Source organism: Scaptodrosophila lebanonensis, unplaced genomic scaffold (assembly GCF_003285725.1).
Source record: "Scaptodrosophila lebanonensis strain 11010-0011.00,11010-0021.00 unplaced genomic scaffold, SlebRS2 tig00001412-arrow-pilon, whole genome shotgun sequence".
NCBI lineage: Eukaryota > Metazoa > Arthropoda > Insecta > Diptera > Drosophilidae > Scaptodrosophila > Scaptodrosophila lebanonensis.
Window position 1 is genome coordinate 10,973,753 of NW_022060739.1, and position 17,852 is coordinate 10,991,604.

The window sequence follows — 17,852 nt, forward strand, 5'->3', positions numbered from 1 at the left end:
TGCCACTTTTTCAAACTCTCGCTGTGGCCAGGACATTGACTTGCCTGTAGCAGACAATGGTCAACGAGCACATACAGAAACACACACTTAAACACACTCACACACACAAACCAAACACGTTTGGGGCAGGTAATGCCATTTTTTTGCCAGCTCCCCCCAGGCGACCTAACAAACACACAAAAACAAGCGCCAGCACTAAATGCCACAGCATGCCCCCATCCGCCGCAATACGATGGCAATGGCGGTGTCGACGTTGGCGTCGGAGTCGGAGTCGGCGTCCCATGTGCGGCAACCACATTGCAAAATAGACATAGTTGCGCATTGCCACACGAGTGCGGTGCTCTCGTTCCCAATCCCACCCATCGACGCCACTCATTTAGGCTTAGGCTGTTACGGGATTTGTTCTGAAAGCTTTCGCGTTCTACATTCGCCGTATTTTCATGTCGGCCACATATTCCACATAGCGCTCACGCATCCACTTTATTTCGGCTTGGCACCCGTTCCCGCCCGTAGCACCCCGATTCCCCGCAGTACGAGTAGGACGCATGGATTGTGCAGATTTAAATTTTTGTGACATTTACTAAAAATTTATTTGAATACTTTTACTTTGCACTAAAAACTAAACATTTAGCTCACTGTGGGGACCCATGCTGGCACATTCGAGGGTTCATGACACCCCCAAAGCCGAAGGGCAAACTATTTGTCACCAACAGAAGTGGTTTGCTAACAAGTGCCACTTACCTTTGCTGCTTTTGAAGGCTTGTTTGCCAACAGATCGAACTGTTTGTATACAAATAAATAATGTATAAACGCATCCGGGTATTTATTGCCAGCACATGCCTTGGAATGCGTTTATAAGGCGAACTATTTAATGCTCACATATAGAAAACAAGAAAGGAATGCTAGAGTCAAGCGGGCTCAACTCTTCAATACCCTGTACACACTTCCAAAAATTAGAAAAAAATATACGCACACATCATTACTAACTGGATGTGACCACCAAATTTAAAAAATAGAGTTGGAGTGGTGGGGTTTATCGGAAAAAATCAACAAACTTGCCCTTTCTCGGGCTTAGCAGAATCTACATACCAAGTTTGGCTATTCTAGCTCTTATACTTTCTGAGATCCTTGCGTTCATACAGACAGACAGGCATACGGACAAGAATATGTCAATATGTCAAGAATATGTACATATATTTTGTGGAGTCTGCCACGCCTCCTTCTGTGTGTTACATGTGCACTCTCGTACGAAACTAATAAACCCTTTGGGTACAGGGTATAAAAATGTATAAAACAGTGTTGTGAAACGTTTCTATGTTTCTGAAGCATAAACTAAAATCTATTCCTGATTAATATTATTTATTTATGTGTAAGTATATTTATTATTTCCTAGTGCGACAAGAACAATTCTTATAAATTAATGCACTAGGCACAAAACGAAAATTTTATTTTACAAAATTTAAAATGGTTTGATTAACCTATTAAACTTATTGTATAAAATTTAGAGTGCAATTTAATGAATTTTATATTGTTAGTTGCATATTCTTTAAGAGCAAATTTAATGATTAATTAATTATTATATATTAATTTCGAATATGGACTATGAATTGCAAATGCTCTTCACTTTTTTGCAGGCACTTAGTCATAACACGATTGTTATTTCAATCAGTTTTATAGTCGAACTTTACCTGACCTAGAGATATATATACATCTATGGCTTATTAGCTACTAAGATGCTAGCTTTTGAATTCGTTTTCTGTTCCCCATTGTACGATATATTCGCCTTGTATTTGACCACTGACTAGACCTTGGCAGACACACTCTCCCTCCTTCGCTCTCCTTCTAGCCAGCATCCGAAACTATCTGGCAAGTTCTGGGCGAGACGGTTGTCGCCGCCAGTATGCTTATCAGCCTGATGGGCACTGATGATAATAATTCAGAGTCAAATATCGCGCGTCGTCCGGCAAGAACGGGCCATGATTTATGACATTTTATTTGAGACTTAAACAATACGATAATTATTTATTTGAGAGATGGCGGCAAGCGACGGGGCGCTCAAAATTTACAATGAACAATTGTATGTACATTGCAATATAAATAATAAGTTTTTTGTTGGCTGGCTAGCTGGCTGGCTGGCGAATCTTGCGACGCGGCTTTCATCTTCGCAAGGCCCCCCAAACCCCATAGAGTAGTAGAGTAGTGGTAGCGCGTGGTCATGCGGCAATTTATAATGTTGAGTGCCAGCCAGCTATCCAGCAATACAGTCATTCAGTCATTGAGTCATTTAGTCAGCCAGCCGGCAGTCAGAGATGCCCGAAAACCAGTTGGAAATGGCCTGCCATGAAATTTATTGCAATAAAGTGCTGAAAACTAAATCATCATCAGGGCCGGGTCTGAGACTCGCAGCCGGCAAAAAAATAAAAAATAAAATAAAAATGAAGCAGCCTCTGCCACCGCTACAGCAACAACAGTAGCAGCAACAATAACAACAACTACAATACCAACTACAATTGATACACTCTAGAAGCTCATCTAATATTTATGCGCATTTAGCATTTGTTGTTCTAGTTGTTGTTGTTGTTGTTGCTATTGGGAGGCTGATTTGTGTGCGTAAGTATGCGCAAAATAAATATATTTGTGTGTTTATTCTGTATGGCAACACTTCCCCAAAAGGACAGTCACACACACACACACACACACACATAAATATAAATTATGCACATATATGAAAATTATTTAACGCCCTTTTAGGTTTAAACGATACGAGAGCTCGATGGCTGGCCAACATTTTGGCTGGCTGGCTGGCTTGCTGGCTGGCTGCTTGACTGGTAGGTGGGTCTGTCGACATGAAACTTGCTGTGAGCCAAAACCAAATACCAAAGAAACATGCGAGCGTATAAAATAAAAGTAAATTAGTTGTCAGGGTTGTCCAATGCAGACCCAGACCATCACAGCTCAGCGAAGAGGCAAACTCATGACGATATTTACTTTTTTATACACTGCGCCCGAAAGGTATATTCTGTTTCAGAAGTAAAATAATCAAATCATAAAGAGTTTTTAATCCGTGTCCGTCTGTATGAACGCCTGAATTGCGAAAACCGTACTCCCCTTAGGCATCAATTTTGTACATAGAACTACCCCAACATAGGGTGCATTGTAAAGTATGAAAGTATGTAACAGACAACAGGAAGTATCTGCAAGCCAATAATTTTTTTTGATGAGCATAAAGATAAGAGTAATGTGCGTCCCTCCAATATGCCAACTGCCCATTTTTTAAAAGTGCCTGAGATACCCCGAACTATAGAAGTACATGAAAAGCACACCTCCAACTTTATAAAGAGTGTACAAGTACATTTAAAACTTCTGTTCAGCAACGATCTAGTTACCTCTGTCCATTCGCCTGTCTGCCTGTTCGTCTGACTGTATGATCGCCTGCATCTCAGAAACAATACTCGGTATGGATACTCTATTAAGGAACAAACCATTATTTTTGGATATCAGAATTACCACAACTTATAAACGGAAGTATTAGATCTATGCAAACAATAAAAATAGCGAAGAAAGCAGCGAGTCTATAAAGTATTTTGTTCGTCTTGTTAATCTTTCCGTTCGTCTGTATGAACGCCTGAATTTCAGAAACAGTACGAGCCACACAACTAGACTCGATATAAAGACTCTGCTAATCCACAGTCAACACTAGTTTATAATACTTTTTCGATATTGCTCTCCCCTCTCCCGCTACAGGGTAGTTCAAGGCCGATTATAACTTTTTGTTGATGCCTGTTCTTTTTCTAGCTTTATATCTTGTGGATTTTTTTTTAGATTTTTTGCTCGAGCCGTCGCCGATGCCGGACAAGCTGTGGCATAATATCTACGCATTTGCACAAGTGTGTTGTGTGTAGAAAGTGTGCGCGGTGGTGTCGTGAGAAGGGGGGAGGACGGCACACTTACACACTTCCTGCTCGAGGCGCGAGGCTGCGAGGTCTGCGAGTTAAACAATTCATGGCTAAGCTTTATGCTTTATACGCAAACTTTGAGTTTTGATTTTTGTTGTCACAACTTTCGGTTACTGGTCTCTTATCTATGTTACATACAGACACATCTACATCTATGTGTGTGTGTGTGTGTGGTGTGTGGCATGGAAATGCGGCATTGCGTGCCAAGATGCCTAAGCATTAAAGCTAGACACACGCACATACTGGCAAGCTATGATATTTTTTATGTTCATTTGTCTTGGACCGCAGCTTTGCCAAGAGTATGTGTGTGTGTTTCTGTGTGTGTGTGAGTGTGTGTGAGTGTGTGTAAGGCAAATCTACTTAAATCGATAAAAACTATCAAATCTGTGCGGGGCGTGTGCGAATACGAATCCAAATACTCTGAATATTCGGAATACCCTGTGCTCTGTGCTCTGTGTGCTGTCGACTACAGTCTGTCGTTTGTCGTTTCGTCACTTATACGACATGTGCGCCCAGCCGTTGCCATCCTTTCTGCCAGCTCCTTCTTTTCGGTTGCCATCGCTACTCATTTTTCGCCCATGTTGCGTATGTTGTCAAGTTTCTTCCGTTGCTGCCTGCCGCCATTTTTTCTTGGCAACAGCGACGAAAAAATATATATGCACACATATATAAGTATATATATATATATATATATGTATATGTATATGTTATATTTCTCTTATTGTTGTTGGCATGTCCGCGTCCGCTCTGGCAACGGACTTGGCCGTTCATTGTTTGCAACGCCCAGCCGCTGGCCCCAAGACTTGGTGCGTTAGGCAGCCGCCAGCTTCAGCTACAGCAGCATTTCCGCTCTTTTCCACTGTTGTCAAGTCGCAAACACACACACACACACAAACACACATATACATATATATACATATGTCTGTCTGTATGGGCCTATCGCGTGTGTGCGCATAGGCGCCGCCATTATAGCGCCCCAAACAAACGCTACAAAATGCTAGAGAAAACGCGCCGTTAGTTACATTTCTTTCTTTTTTCTTTTTTTTTTTTTTTGTAGCCAAGTCGGCTCATATTCCTCTCTTACTCGTCCCTGCTTTGAATGGGAAACTATCATGCTTAATGACAAAATATGACAAATTATAATAAAATATTTAGGCAGGCAGTATGGGAACTGAGAACGGAGAACTGGGAACCGACGCCGCCCGAAATTTATGACTCGAACACATCTTAGCATAGAGTGAGTTACAACATACGAGTATGTAGGTATTAATATAAAAATCACGCACTCCTAATGTCGCTTTTATACGCATTGCGTGTCATGGTTCTCCAAATCGGCGAATCGCACAGCAATGAGATCTAATCATATTGTAATTATGTGCCATTTTCCTTTTCCTTTCTCTGCATTTTTTATTTATTTTATGATTACTAACGAGCTTAACTATAACTGTCAAGTCAAGCTCATCGGTCAATGACCATTGGAGTAATACTTGACTGCACATAATGGCTTGAGCAGAAATCGTTTTGGATTCTTTGCCGAGGCTATTAGCTTGTTTAATGCTCATTTCCTTCGTCAACTCATGTGACAGACTGGCTGGCTTTCTTCATAAAAATTACACAAACAGGTTGCTATTGTAGGTGCTTCAAGCATTTCACTTCCAACTGCACTCCACAAATGTAAAACTAAAACACTTCTGAAGTCCTGAAAGGTGCCCTTAATGTTGTTGAAACTTTGAAGCCATTACTTTAGTTAATGGAATGGCACACAAGTACGGGTAGATAGCTCTCCTAAGTCATCTGCACCGTCGGTATTTATTTATTTATCTATCTGCTGGCATGCCATAAATTTTAATTACCTACAACATTCAATTTGCAAACAAAAACAAAACATACTCGTATATAAATTCATTAAAAATTAATGCAAAAAAGGTGGAAAAACAAAAAAGTTGAAATGAAAACTTGTGCAACACTCGCACGGCAACTGGTCGTTGAAACTCGCCGAAAATCCGACTGCATAAACTATTACAAAAACAACACACAAACATTTTGTTGTGTTATAATTGGAAAAACCCTCGACACTGCCGCAAAGTTTCCAATTAGATGAAAAACCTGCGCAACATTTGGCGCTGGCACTAAAAACTGTGCGACTTTTCGTTTGCCTTTCGGTTGCTCTGCTTGTTGTTGTTGTTGTTGCTGTTAGTATTGGTGTTGTTGTTTATTTTCAAAGCAATTTTCACACATGGCCAGGATAGCCCCACAAAACATAAAGTTTATAAACTAATAAACTCGCCAGCGAATGCAACTCTGTGCGTGTGCGAGCTTCGATTGCACTTTTGTTCGCTACACTCGTACCTATTCCTTTTTGCTTTTTTAGACAAATTGGCATCGCTGCCATCAGCTTCCAGTTACCGGTTTAACAATCGGAAAATTGCTGGTAAAAACAACTCGGAAAAGCTTGCCATAACTACTATATTAAATGGTGGTGGCTATACAATTGTGTTGTTGTGTGTGTGTGCGTGAAATTTTACGCTTCGATTGTCGTTTGCCATATGCACCATTTTGTGATTTGTAGCCTAAGGCTTTGGCTTGGCTAAAATTAGAAACATTTGACACCGCCCTATAATGGGCAACAGGTAGAAATTAAGCGATCCGCCTTATGCTATGGCCAACACGTAGCAAACCGCAAATGCAACCACAGCCATATCGTAATGCCATCAAAGCCTCTGGAGGGGATTATTAAACCACAAATTGTATTTTCATTGACTGCATATTTGGAATTCATGCTTGTGGTATCAACATCTTCTTTACTTGCGGCAACATATTTGTAATTTTGTTGTGCCATAAATATTTCGATTATCATTGGCTTGAGTTGTTCGAATTGAATATTGCTTCGAATCCCACAAGCTGAATGATTTTGCAAGTTACAGAACTGAAAAGTAAATAATCGATAACAATTTATATGGCAAATGAGTATTAATAACTTTTCATGAACACATATATTAAAATATTACTATATTTGATGACCTAAGCCACTGAATTTTGAATGCCAAACCACAAATTTTGACTATTGAAATGATTTCTTTTGTTTATAAGAAACATACATTTTAAAGAAATCTGTGCCCTTCCTTTATTAACAGTGCCAGAGTTTCTAAAATTATATAAATCTTTATTAGTAAGCTTGCTTAGATAACCTTCGACTTAAACAATTCTAACAAATATTTGGAGATTGTTGTTGTTAAGGCAATGCTGTTAAGGATATCGATAATTGTTCTAATTCGGTATTACTTTTCTTATTTTTGCGTAATTTTCAACCAAACTATTCATTTTTATATTTCAATTTAGTTTTATTAATGATATTGTAAAGTATATTTACTCTTACAAATCCGATTCTTAAGAATTTTAATTAACAATTCATCGCTTCAACTCAAACAGCAGTGCCACATTCTTTCAACTTTCTTGTCTTCAAAAGAAAATTGGGCCATTTTTGTTTTTATTGCTATCTTTGTGTCTTGCGAGTATGTATGCTTCCTTCCTTCTTTCTTTGTTTATTCTTAAAAAACTAAATATAATTTTACAATTATAATTTTCTGTACAATTAATTTCCCTGCATACTTTCCACGCTCTCACATTCCGCTAATTACACGCCTCAATGCCTACCCACATTTTCCTCTACTTTTGTGCTTTTCGTTTGTTGTTTCTCGTTTTCTTCACTTCCACAAGCTGCAATTATTAAAGAGCGAAAAAATTTCTACCAATTAGTGGCGCTTGTGGTTTTGACCCTACACCAGAAAAGAGAACAAACATTTAATTCTCGAAAAGCCAGTTGCAGTGCCACTCTTTGGCCATTCTGAGGCATATAGTATTCATAGTTATACGAATGGTTGTGTGGTGATGAGGCACACAAATATGCAGATGTGTGTGTGTGTGAGTGCACAGCATGATTGCTGCGTTTATGAGATAAGTTTTTTATTGTCGACAACAATTAAATTACATTTTGAGAGTTTATGGCTCGACGGCAGTGCGCTTTTGTCGTTAGACGTTGCAAAACTTCAATAAATTCTAATAATTTATTTCATCACAGGCATCCTTGGCACACACACACACACACACACACACACACACACACTCACACTGGCACAAAAACTAACTGACTCGCTGTAATTTCAGCATTAAAATTTATGAAATGCCAAAGTTGCATGCCACGCAGGACGCTGAAGGCAGCAGGCAGTAGGCAGCAGACAGGAGACAGCAGGCAACAGGAAAGTGCTACAACAATGGCTCGAAAGGAGTCGTTGCGATTTGCCTTTGGCTCATAAAAATGTAGCCGACAGCACAGTTTTCAGCGCCTGTGATAGTGATAGAACATGCCATATTTTTCACCCTTCCCTCCACTCTCTTGCCACCGCCTACTGCCTCCCCCTCCCCCCTCCCACTCTCCCAGTCTCTTGTCTCTACTGCTGACAAGAAATTGATTTCTGATTAAACGTGAAAATTTATTCGCCCGCATGCAAGAAAAAGTCATTACAAACACCCTTTTGCCCTTTCCACTGCTGCCCTTTTGCTCTGCACTGCTGCTGTCGGGCATTGTCATAATGCGGCAGCCGTTGTCGCTGCCACGCCCACAGCCAGACAGATACATTCATACGCCCCTAGCTCGGCACCCGCATAGCTTTCTGTTTGCTGCCACATTTGTATGTCGCTCACCAAGGGCACTCATTTAGTCATTTATGTGGTTTTGAAAACACCCTGGCCACGCCTCCAATTGCCGCCCAGCTAACCAGGCGAGCCAACACACTAAGTATATGTTAGTGTGTGCGTGTGTATGTGTGTGTGTGTTAGTTAGTTATCGGGAAAATTGAAAACCGCAGCCATATCCACTTCCACATGTGCGTGTTGGGCAAATAAACTGAAATGCAGTTCCACTTCCAGAACCAGCTTCTTCTCTATTTTGCATATTTAAGAGCACACAGTGCTGTGTGCGTGTTTGTGTGTGTGTGTGTGTGTGTGTCCAGGAGTGTGTGTGCTGCTGATGTGTGTGTGTGTGTTTGCTTGCCTGGGCGTGTAATTCGCACTGTTAAACATATAGTTGTCACGTTTTTTTAATTAGAGACCGCGCACGTGGTGTGTGTGTGTGAGTGTGTTTTATAAACTACAGGTATTAATTTAAAATGTAATGCGAGTAAGAGTTCAGACCACCATCAACTAGAATACAACACAATAGAAGCTATTCGGAGAAGTCCCATGATATTAAAGCGGATCGGAAAATAAACAAAAGGAGCGACTTTAAATTTCATTTGAAAACGTTTGGGGCGTGCTTTTTGAACAAAACATTGCTTGAACATCAGAAAATATAACGAAAATACAGGCACAGATAGAAGTGAAATAATAAGAATACTAATATTTGTTATATGAATAATGGAATTATCCATAAATCTTAAGCTGATTAATTTCGAATTGATAAAATAATTGCTTTAATCCATCAGCAAACATTTCATTTATTTTATTTCATTTTTCAATTCTATCTTAATAATTAAGTGCTTTAATTATTTTCAACGCAAATTCAAAAACGATATATATATACTATATACATATTAATAACTCGTCATGGCCTCTGGATACAAAAATAATTAATAAACAATTAATTTAATCAGACAATTGCTCAATAAATAACAAATATTTGAACAAACAAAAAAATTGTTAATTATGAACAATTGGGGGAAATCCATTATATGAGTCGCAACTGGCTGGATTGGAAGAATCAATTTGTCTTCTTCCTGATAGCAATAACAACAATAACAACAACAACTACAGTAGTGGCACCACCACCCACATAGCTGTTGTTGTCTGTTGATTGTGATGTGTTATGCAATCGTTTGCAATTAGGCGCTGCATTGTAACCTTATGCAAGCGGCTTGGTGCAGCATGAGGCAGCAAACAATAACCAGAAATGCCGCCGAGCCAAAATAATTAACATAAGTTGCTGCCACGGTTGCCACAGTAATTAAGTGCAGCGGCAGCAGAGGCTGCAACGTTTGGCTTTCGGGCACCAACAGTACGTATGCGCAATTTTTTATTTATTCAGCTATTGCTGCCGCTTTTCCTACATGTGTATGGAAAATTGTGGAAAAGCGTCAACCGAAGACAACACAAAACGCAACACAAAATAATAATAATAGCAGCAACAAGAGCAGCTACAATCAAAACAGCAACAACAACAACAAAGGCGACGACAACTGCACACTACATGAGGAAATTATTGAGGCATGCGGCTGGTTTGGGGCTTATGCAATTAACTTGACTAGTGAATGTGGCAACATGTTGCATGTAACTGACTGCCTGACTGAACGACTGACTGACTGAACGACTGACTGACTGACTGCCTGTTTGTCTGACTAACTGACTGAAGATTTTTTCTGCTGTTGGTGTTGTTAAACCACAAATTATTATCGAGACCGAAAAAAGAAAAAAAACGATATATAAACGCACATCGTCAGCCAAAAACCATTTAAACGGAACCAATAACCAGTCATTGAGCTGTACGTGGATGGGCTGACGGCCAGTTGAGGGCGTGGCAGAGTGAAATGGGCACATTGACTGCAACGCACACACACACGTGCGCACATATTTACACACTCGCACACACACACACTTGCCCACAAAATGGGAACAAACGCACAGTGGTTGAGCGCACATTTTAATTATTTCGATGCCATTCGTATAAAGGTTTTTATCTTCAAAAAGACAAACAATTTACACACAATTTTATTGAAAGAGCTCAGTATTTGTATTTGGGCAGATGGACGGAGAAATGGATATCACGATTTACATTCCTCTAAAGGTTCTTCAGAAAGATAAATAATTTGCACAGAATTTTATTGAATTTCCGAAAAGCTCAGTATTTGTATTCGGAACTAAAACACACAGATAGGCAGATGGATGGAGGACGATTTGCATTCCTGTAACATATACATGTGTATATGCTAGGCAGTGCAGGATTCACTTTGTGGGTTTTATATTATATAGTTATGAAAATAAATAAGTAGCTATTCATTGAAGGTACAAAGCATTTTACATTTTACAGATATTTCTTAAATATCTCTCAACTAGCTAGCAATACATTTACAGTAGAACTCCTATCACTATAATTGCATTCATTTCTTTGACTTTAAAGAGCGCTTTTAAATTTGTCGATCATTAGGAAAATATATGTGAAGAATCGAACTTTCCGGGGGAAAATTGCACACAAAATCGTCCAATTCTAGGGATTTGTTTATGATTAACAATAAGGCCACATAGAAATATGTAATATATATCAGATCGTGATCGTACAATGGATTCTTCGAATCTATGGATTATATTGCCTTCAATTTATTTAATTTAATACCCACAATACTTCATATTGAGCCCACTGTGCGCTGCTGTCGACATCGCAGTCGACGTTGGCTTTGGTATGCAGCGCAACGCAGCACCTGAGCGGGCGCGCAGCCTTGCCAGCAATTTCCAGCTAAGTCGCGTCTTCTGCGACGCATTCGAGCGAGACTCGCAAAGAAAGCTGTGAAATGGCCGCCACTGCCACATCGTCTTCCACATTCACATCCACATCGACATCGGCATCAACATCGACAACGACTCTGCAGTTTTTCTTTTTCTTTTATTTTCTTTTTTTTTCTTCATTTTATTTTGTTGCTTTTGCCAACATTTTTGCACGCCTTGGCCGTTGCATGGCAACTTCTGCAAGACGACGACGACGAGCCACTATTCACTCCATTCGCTAACTTGGCCAAGTTGTCTATTAACGGTAACTGGGTAAATGTTAGAAATTACCGTTAGAAAAATTGCTGCGCCGCTGCCGCTGCTGCTGTTGTGGCGAACTATTGCGGCCTGGCCTGCACACAAAGTAAGCCATTTGCTGTTGAGGCCAGGCTGCAAATATGAAAATCGAGGAAAACACACATTCCTCATTGTTTACCTTTTCGCGTATATGCATTATATTTTATTTGTTTTTTTTTTTTTCGTTGTTTTTTCTTTTTTTGAATGGGAAAGTGTTTGGTTGGGCACGTTGAGTGGCCCAAATGGCCAGTTCGGCTGATTGAAATAAAACATTCATTTAATATGGCAACAATGTAAATTTTATGAGTAAGCTGTCAAGTGGCACGTTTATCTGCTTGCCTCAAATGCATTTGCATTGGCAACGAAACATCAACGCATTCTAGCGAAAGCAGGCCAATAACAATAACAGCCCATATTCGTGAAGAGTACGCAACGATTCGTTATTGCGCTGCAATAGCCCGTTGGCGCGACTTGCACGCATTCTACATATTTCTCATGCCATGCCACATGCACCTATTAGTACCTTGCCGACTTAGACAATAGCTGCGTGGACGTAAATTATTTTAGTTGACCCACAAAACTGGGAATGTTTCATATAGTGCTTGTGATAAGGCATTTAGGAAAGTTTGAAGACTCACTTAAAATAAATGATTGTTTGCTTAGAAAAAGAAACTTCTTATTTTTAAATTAAGAACTCTAACCTATTGTAATTAGCTTCAGTTCAAATATTTATCAACTTGTATTGCAATTTAAAGCCAATAAAAAAGGGGCGGATCATGAAGAGTATTAATTGTTTAAAAAGAGACTTGGTCGCTAATTAAAGACATGTACAGGCATGTTAAATTAGTTATGTACTTTAAATTTCCGTACATGTTATCACAAGTAAATAACAACCGCCCAATGAATACGACAAACATGATGATCAATCAGCCAGTACAGAAAAGTTGAACATACTTCTGTGAATTATTTAAATTTTAAACAGAGATGTTGTTGGGATATAGAAAGCGTTCGTCTGGCCAACTTATTAGCTCCACAAACATTAAAGTCGCACTTACACATCAAATTACCTGTTGTCCCAAATAAATATAGCAACAGAACGCGTCCATAAATAAAGCCAAATGAATACAACAAGCGATGATCTATCAATTTTCGAGCATTTCCAGGAAACGCTGCTTTTGGGCCAAAGTTGGCGATTATTTGCGCATGAATTTCGCTACAACGTACATGCCTGCCGTTGACGTTTGGTGACACTTTGGATTTGTTTAAAACAACAAACACACACACACACACACATGCCCTCATACATATGTATGTACATGTACGCACAGCGTCTGAGTCGTAGCATAAACAAATGGCATCATCAGTGCTCGACAACGTGCCACAAATGCGTGGCGTTGAGTGCCGTGCCACGTCGCATCGCGTCGCGTCGGTCTAGACACTTTTGACACAAATGCGAGGCCTAAGAAAGTGTCGCGCTGTCTGCCATTTAATAAAAAAGTATAAAAAAAAAATGAAAAAGAAGAAGAGAAATAATAACGAAATGAAAGCAATTGCTAAGCTGCGTAGATTTCCGCGTCTCGTGCCTGCCACAAACAACCTCCGCTGCTGGCAACAGTGAGGTGCGTGTTGTCATTGTCTGTTGTTGTGGTACGTCCGTCTGTCCGTCCATCCGTCCGTACATTCGTCCACCTACAGTTAGAGCAGCACCTGCCCGCCGCTCTGTCTAGCTGAGCGCTGTCTAAGCGTTTTGTCGTCTGCACACTTGAGACAGCCATGAGCACATATTGAGACAGGTGGTGACAACAGTGGCGTTTATTGTTGTTGTTGTTGTTGTCGCTGCTGCTGCTACTGCTGCTGCTACTGCTGTTGTTGTTGTTGTTGTTGCTGTTGTTTGTCTTGCTGCAGACGCACTAAATCAATTAGAATGTACGCCATCATCGTCATCAGCATGTCACAACATGCGTTAGTTCGCCACCTAAAGGTCTGCTCCACTTTTGCCGCCCAACGGCCCCAACCCATTAACAATGAAGGCACTTGTTGCCAGCGCTGCGCCTGCGCCTTAAAACCAACAACAATAACAACGACGACGACAACACATTAGCTTGGCATTTGGCAACTGCATTTATAAATTCCAGCGGACAAAACAATCACACACACATGCGGGTACACAGATACTACTTGTACATACATTTACAGTCAATGCACCCCAATCGAAAGTTTGTGGAGAGGTTCGTTGAACTCGACGGGGAGCTTTTGAAATGCAATGCGACGGCAACGGCAACGGCAACGGCATCGGCATCGGCAACCAACACCTCTGTCAAAAACGACGTGGTCGGCGAAAAAGCCGGCCAAGAGGAAAGGTGCGATAAAGATGCGGACAGACAGAGGCATAGGGCAAAAGAAACCCATTAACGTAAAGCTGCATTAACAGCTAAATAAAAACACCAACACTGTGTCCAAGTCCGCAGTCGAAAAGCATCAAATTTCGCTGCAGACAATGACGGCATGACACTGCGGAATGGCGCTGACCCTCTCCCCTCCGCCATGGCCCTCTTTCCCACACTTAAGCCAAGACACAAACCTGCCGCAGGGCGCAAGGGCGTGGGCAGAGCAGTGTTGCCAAGTCTTGAGTGGCGAAAAAAGCTAAATGAACCAAGCCAGAAAAGGTTGAATAAAAAACGATCTGGATTTGTTATGCATTTATATATTTATCCATTTAATCGTTCTATGTATGTTGTTTTTTGAATGCAGCATTCGGGTTATGTTTTAAATCGTCAAATGGTTAATGTGTATATTGATCAACGGGTCTAAAAAAAACAGTTGGAAATTTAAAAGTGTACTACATTTTTACGAAGATTTCTTACGAGCAGCATTTTTGTTGAAAATACGGTCTCATCACAGTCGTTAATTGGGCTTTGTATCTTCCAAGCTAAATCCAGAGATTAATTGAAGAATGGTCTGGACCAGCTGGTCCGTATCCAAGTTCCCATCAAGCTCATTGCATAGTTTCTCAAGTCCCACAATTCCCTGGATACAAGCATTGCGCTTAGACTCCATATCAATAATCTCCTCACGTATGGACTGTGTCGCCATCTCTAGCTCTTTAACTTCTTGAACCAAAGATGCCGTTAGTGAGTCCGGATACTGATCCACTTCGGCCCTATCCAAAATAACGGTATCAGCTTTCATCTCCACTTCTAGCTCTTCAACTGCTTGTACCAAAGTTGCATTTGGTGAGTCCAGAATCTGATCCATTTCGTCAGTAACCGTACTAGCATCAGTTTCGATCTCCACCTCTAGCTCTTCAACTTCTTGAACCAAAGTTGCATTTGGTGAGTCCGGATTCTGACCCACTTCGTCATTATCCGACCCAGCATCAGCTTCGATCTCCACCTCTAGCTTTTGAACTTCTTGAACCAAAGTTGCATTTGGTGAGTCCGGATTCTGATCCACTTCGTCCGTATCGAAAATAATGGTACCAGCACCAGCTTCGATCTTGAAAGTGCTCTCCTTTGATGCCATCTTTTGTTATACAAAGAACAAGATTTCTATTGCTATAAATTAGATTTATTATGATTTATTTTTCAGTGCCTACTGGAATAGTTTTACAAACTTTTGCTCCTATTTTTTGCCTGACAGTCCGCGCCGTAAACTCTGTTTTTCATTTTTTCGTAAGTTTGCATTTACTCAGGGAGCTTTCATTCAAGATGATGTAGATTAAAAGTTTTTCTTACAATAATTATTATAGTTATTGTCAGAACACAGACCATTGCAAAATTAAAGAGGCATGGGAGATAAACTAATTTAAGTGATAACCGAAATGGCAATAAAATACTATTTTTTTTATTTCCACTTCTCTTCCAACATATTTATTTCAAATATAATAATAAAAACGTGTATGTAGAACTAGAGCTTGTTTCAATTTTTGTATTCCGTTTTCAAATCAATATTATATCATAAGTATATATAAAATGGCCGAAAATTATACTGGCAGCAATTATTCAAACCACATTCAATTGTATAATTATTCCCCCAAACCGGTTTACGAACAACTCCAGAACTGGTGGGAAAAAGGGCAACGCCGTGACGAAAGCAAAAACCGGCAAAGGGAATTCCAAATCGAACGATTAAGACACGTTTTTATTTTATGTGCCTTTTGTTGTTGTTCTTGTTGTTGTGCACTTACTTTACTCGGTCGCTCTACGCTGTGTACTTTTTATTTGTAATTTGCAGGGTTTCATTTGAATTTTGCTGTTTGTTATTCTTATTATTAACATTGCAGCGTCGTTGTCGTGCACTTCATTTCAACTTTTATCTCTCAATGTACAAACATACACACACACACACACACGAGTATGTACATACACATATGTATGTATGTGTGTATGTGCGGCCTACCTTTTGTGCATGTAAATATTTCAATTATTTGTCAAATCGACACAATACGCCATTTATGGCTGTTGCCGTAGTTATCGTTGTTGTTGTGGTCTGACAAATTATCATTTGCAATTGTTTGGCTACAAGTGTGAGCCACAATAACAATTATAATAGCAACAACAACAACAACAGAAATCGCGATGCGCTGACAACTTTCGAGTTTATTTCATATTTGTTTATCTTCTCAATATGTGTGGTGCGTTCGCGCTTTTAAACTAATTTTAGTTGGCACATCTGCTTGTTTTTTAGCATTTTTTGATTTGCTGGAAATATGGAGCGGAAGTCTTTTCGTCAGCCCGCTGTCGATCTTAGCCTCGAGCGTTCTAAATACTACATTAAACAAATATTTATCAGAGTAGTATGTGATGCATTAAAAACATATGTATGTATGCTTGTATGTTGGGCCCCCCGCAAGCAGGGAGAAATATTTTTTGGGTGGTCCAATGATAGCAGAAGGAAAGATTGCGATGATGTCAAATTCTTCGCAAACCATTGAATTATAGAGCTACATATGTATGAATAGTGTTGTTTTCCTTTGAATAAGAGTGCGCTAAAGTGCTGTTAAGCAGCGCATATATTTTGTAAATTAAACAACACTACTAGGCTGCGAAACGACGCCTTGTTGTAAGAGGAAGTAAAACTTTAAAGAAAATGATTATAGTTTACAAAAACCTTTTTCTTAATACCGCAGTTTCAGTTTCATTTAACAAAATAGTTTCTACAGTTCAATTACTGCACGACAAGTGTTGAGCATTGTCGCAAAGTGCTTTTTAGCTGTCAAAAAAGATGCGCAGGGTTGCTTTGCTTTGCTAACCATAGTAGGCTCCTGAAAACAGTATATAAGGCCTTCCAATTCTAGGAAATATTTTATTTCGTTTGGTGCTGTCGTTCAAGCAGCATCGACTTCACAGTTTTGTTTTCTTATTTAATTTTAATTTCCTTTTTAAAGGCGTACGAATTATTTCCTTTTATTTATTTTCTGAAAAATATTTTTTTTATTTTATTTTGTACAATAAATGTATTTTGCAGTTTACTAATTTTTTATTTCGTTGGACTCTAATATTGTGGTGCACTCCGTTTCTATAACGCTTTTAAAGCCGTAGCTCTTAAACAGTTTTCATTTTCCATTAAATGCTATTTTTACTTTTTTTAAATAAAATTTTATTTGCATATTTTCGTTGGATTTTTTCTCCAATAAATCTATGCAAAACTGGTCAACAGTTTTTACACATAGGAAATTTTTTACATATTCCATTATCGAACCTTTTTGTTGATGTTGTTGGATGATAATTCCGCAAAAAAATGTAAGAACAATCAACCTACAATGAGCTTTTATTTTTAAAAACCAGTTTAGTAAATTTTATTCTATTTTAAATAAAAATAAATATTAATAGCTTCTCAGCTTTGAAGCATTATCTCATCTCTAGATAAATGCTGCGTTAATAATTTGGTTACAATCAAAATAATTAAGCAATTTAATAAACTATGTTTTAGTTGAAATGACACCATAAAGAGGTGGTGTTTTTGCCACGATATGGAGTGAGGTTCATGGGGATATGCCGATTAGTACCGCAAGGGAATTGTCATTGTTTCTAAAACAAAACGAAAAATATTCACAGTATTGATAAGAAT

At 39.3% G+C, this 17,852-nt stretch overlaps 1 protein-coding gene across 1 annotated transcript; it reads right to left on the reverse strand.

Annotated features, from left to right (window-relative positions):
• Positions 1 to 14,471: 14,471 nt before the first annotated feature.
• Positions 14,472 to 15,358, reverse strand: LOC115631940. The gene is made up of 2 exons (XM_030528792.1): positions 14,648 to 15,358; positions 14,472 to 14,590 (listed from the first exon to the last, which is right to left on the reverse strand). The coding sequence occupies exon 1, from the start codon at positions 15,303 to 15,305 to the stop codon at positions 14,688 to 14,690; it is 618 nt and encodes a 205-aa protein (XP_030384652.1). The 5' UTR covers positions 15,306 to 15,358; the 3' UTR covers positions 14,472 to 14,590; positions 14,648 to 14,687.
• Positions 15,359 to 17,852: the final 2,494 nt, after the last annotated feature.

Coding starts and splice junctions, on each gene's coding strand:
- LOC115631940 (XM_030528792.1), bottom strand. CDS start 15,305: ATGGCATCAAAGGAGAGCACTTTCAAGATCGAAGCTGGTGCTGGTACC.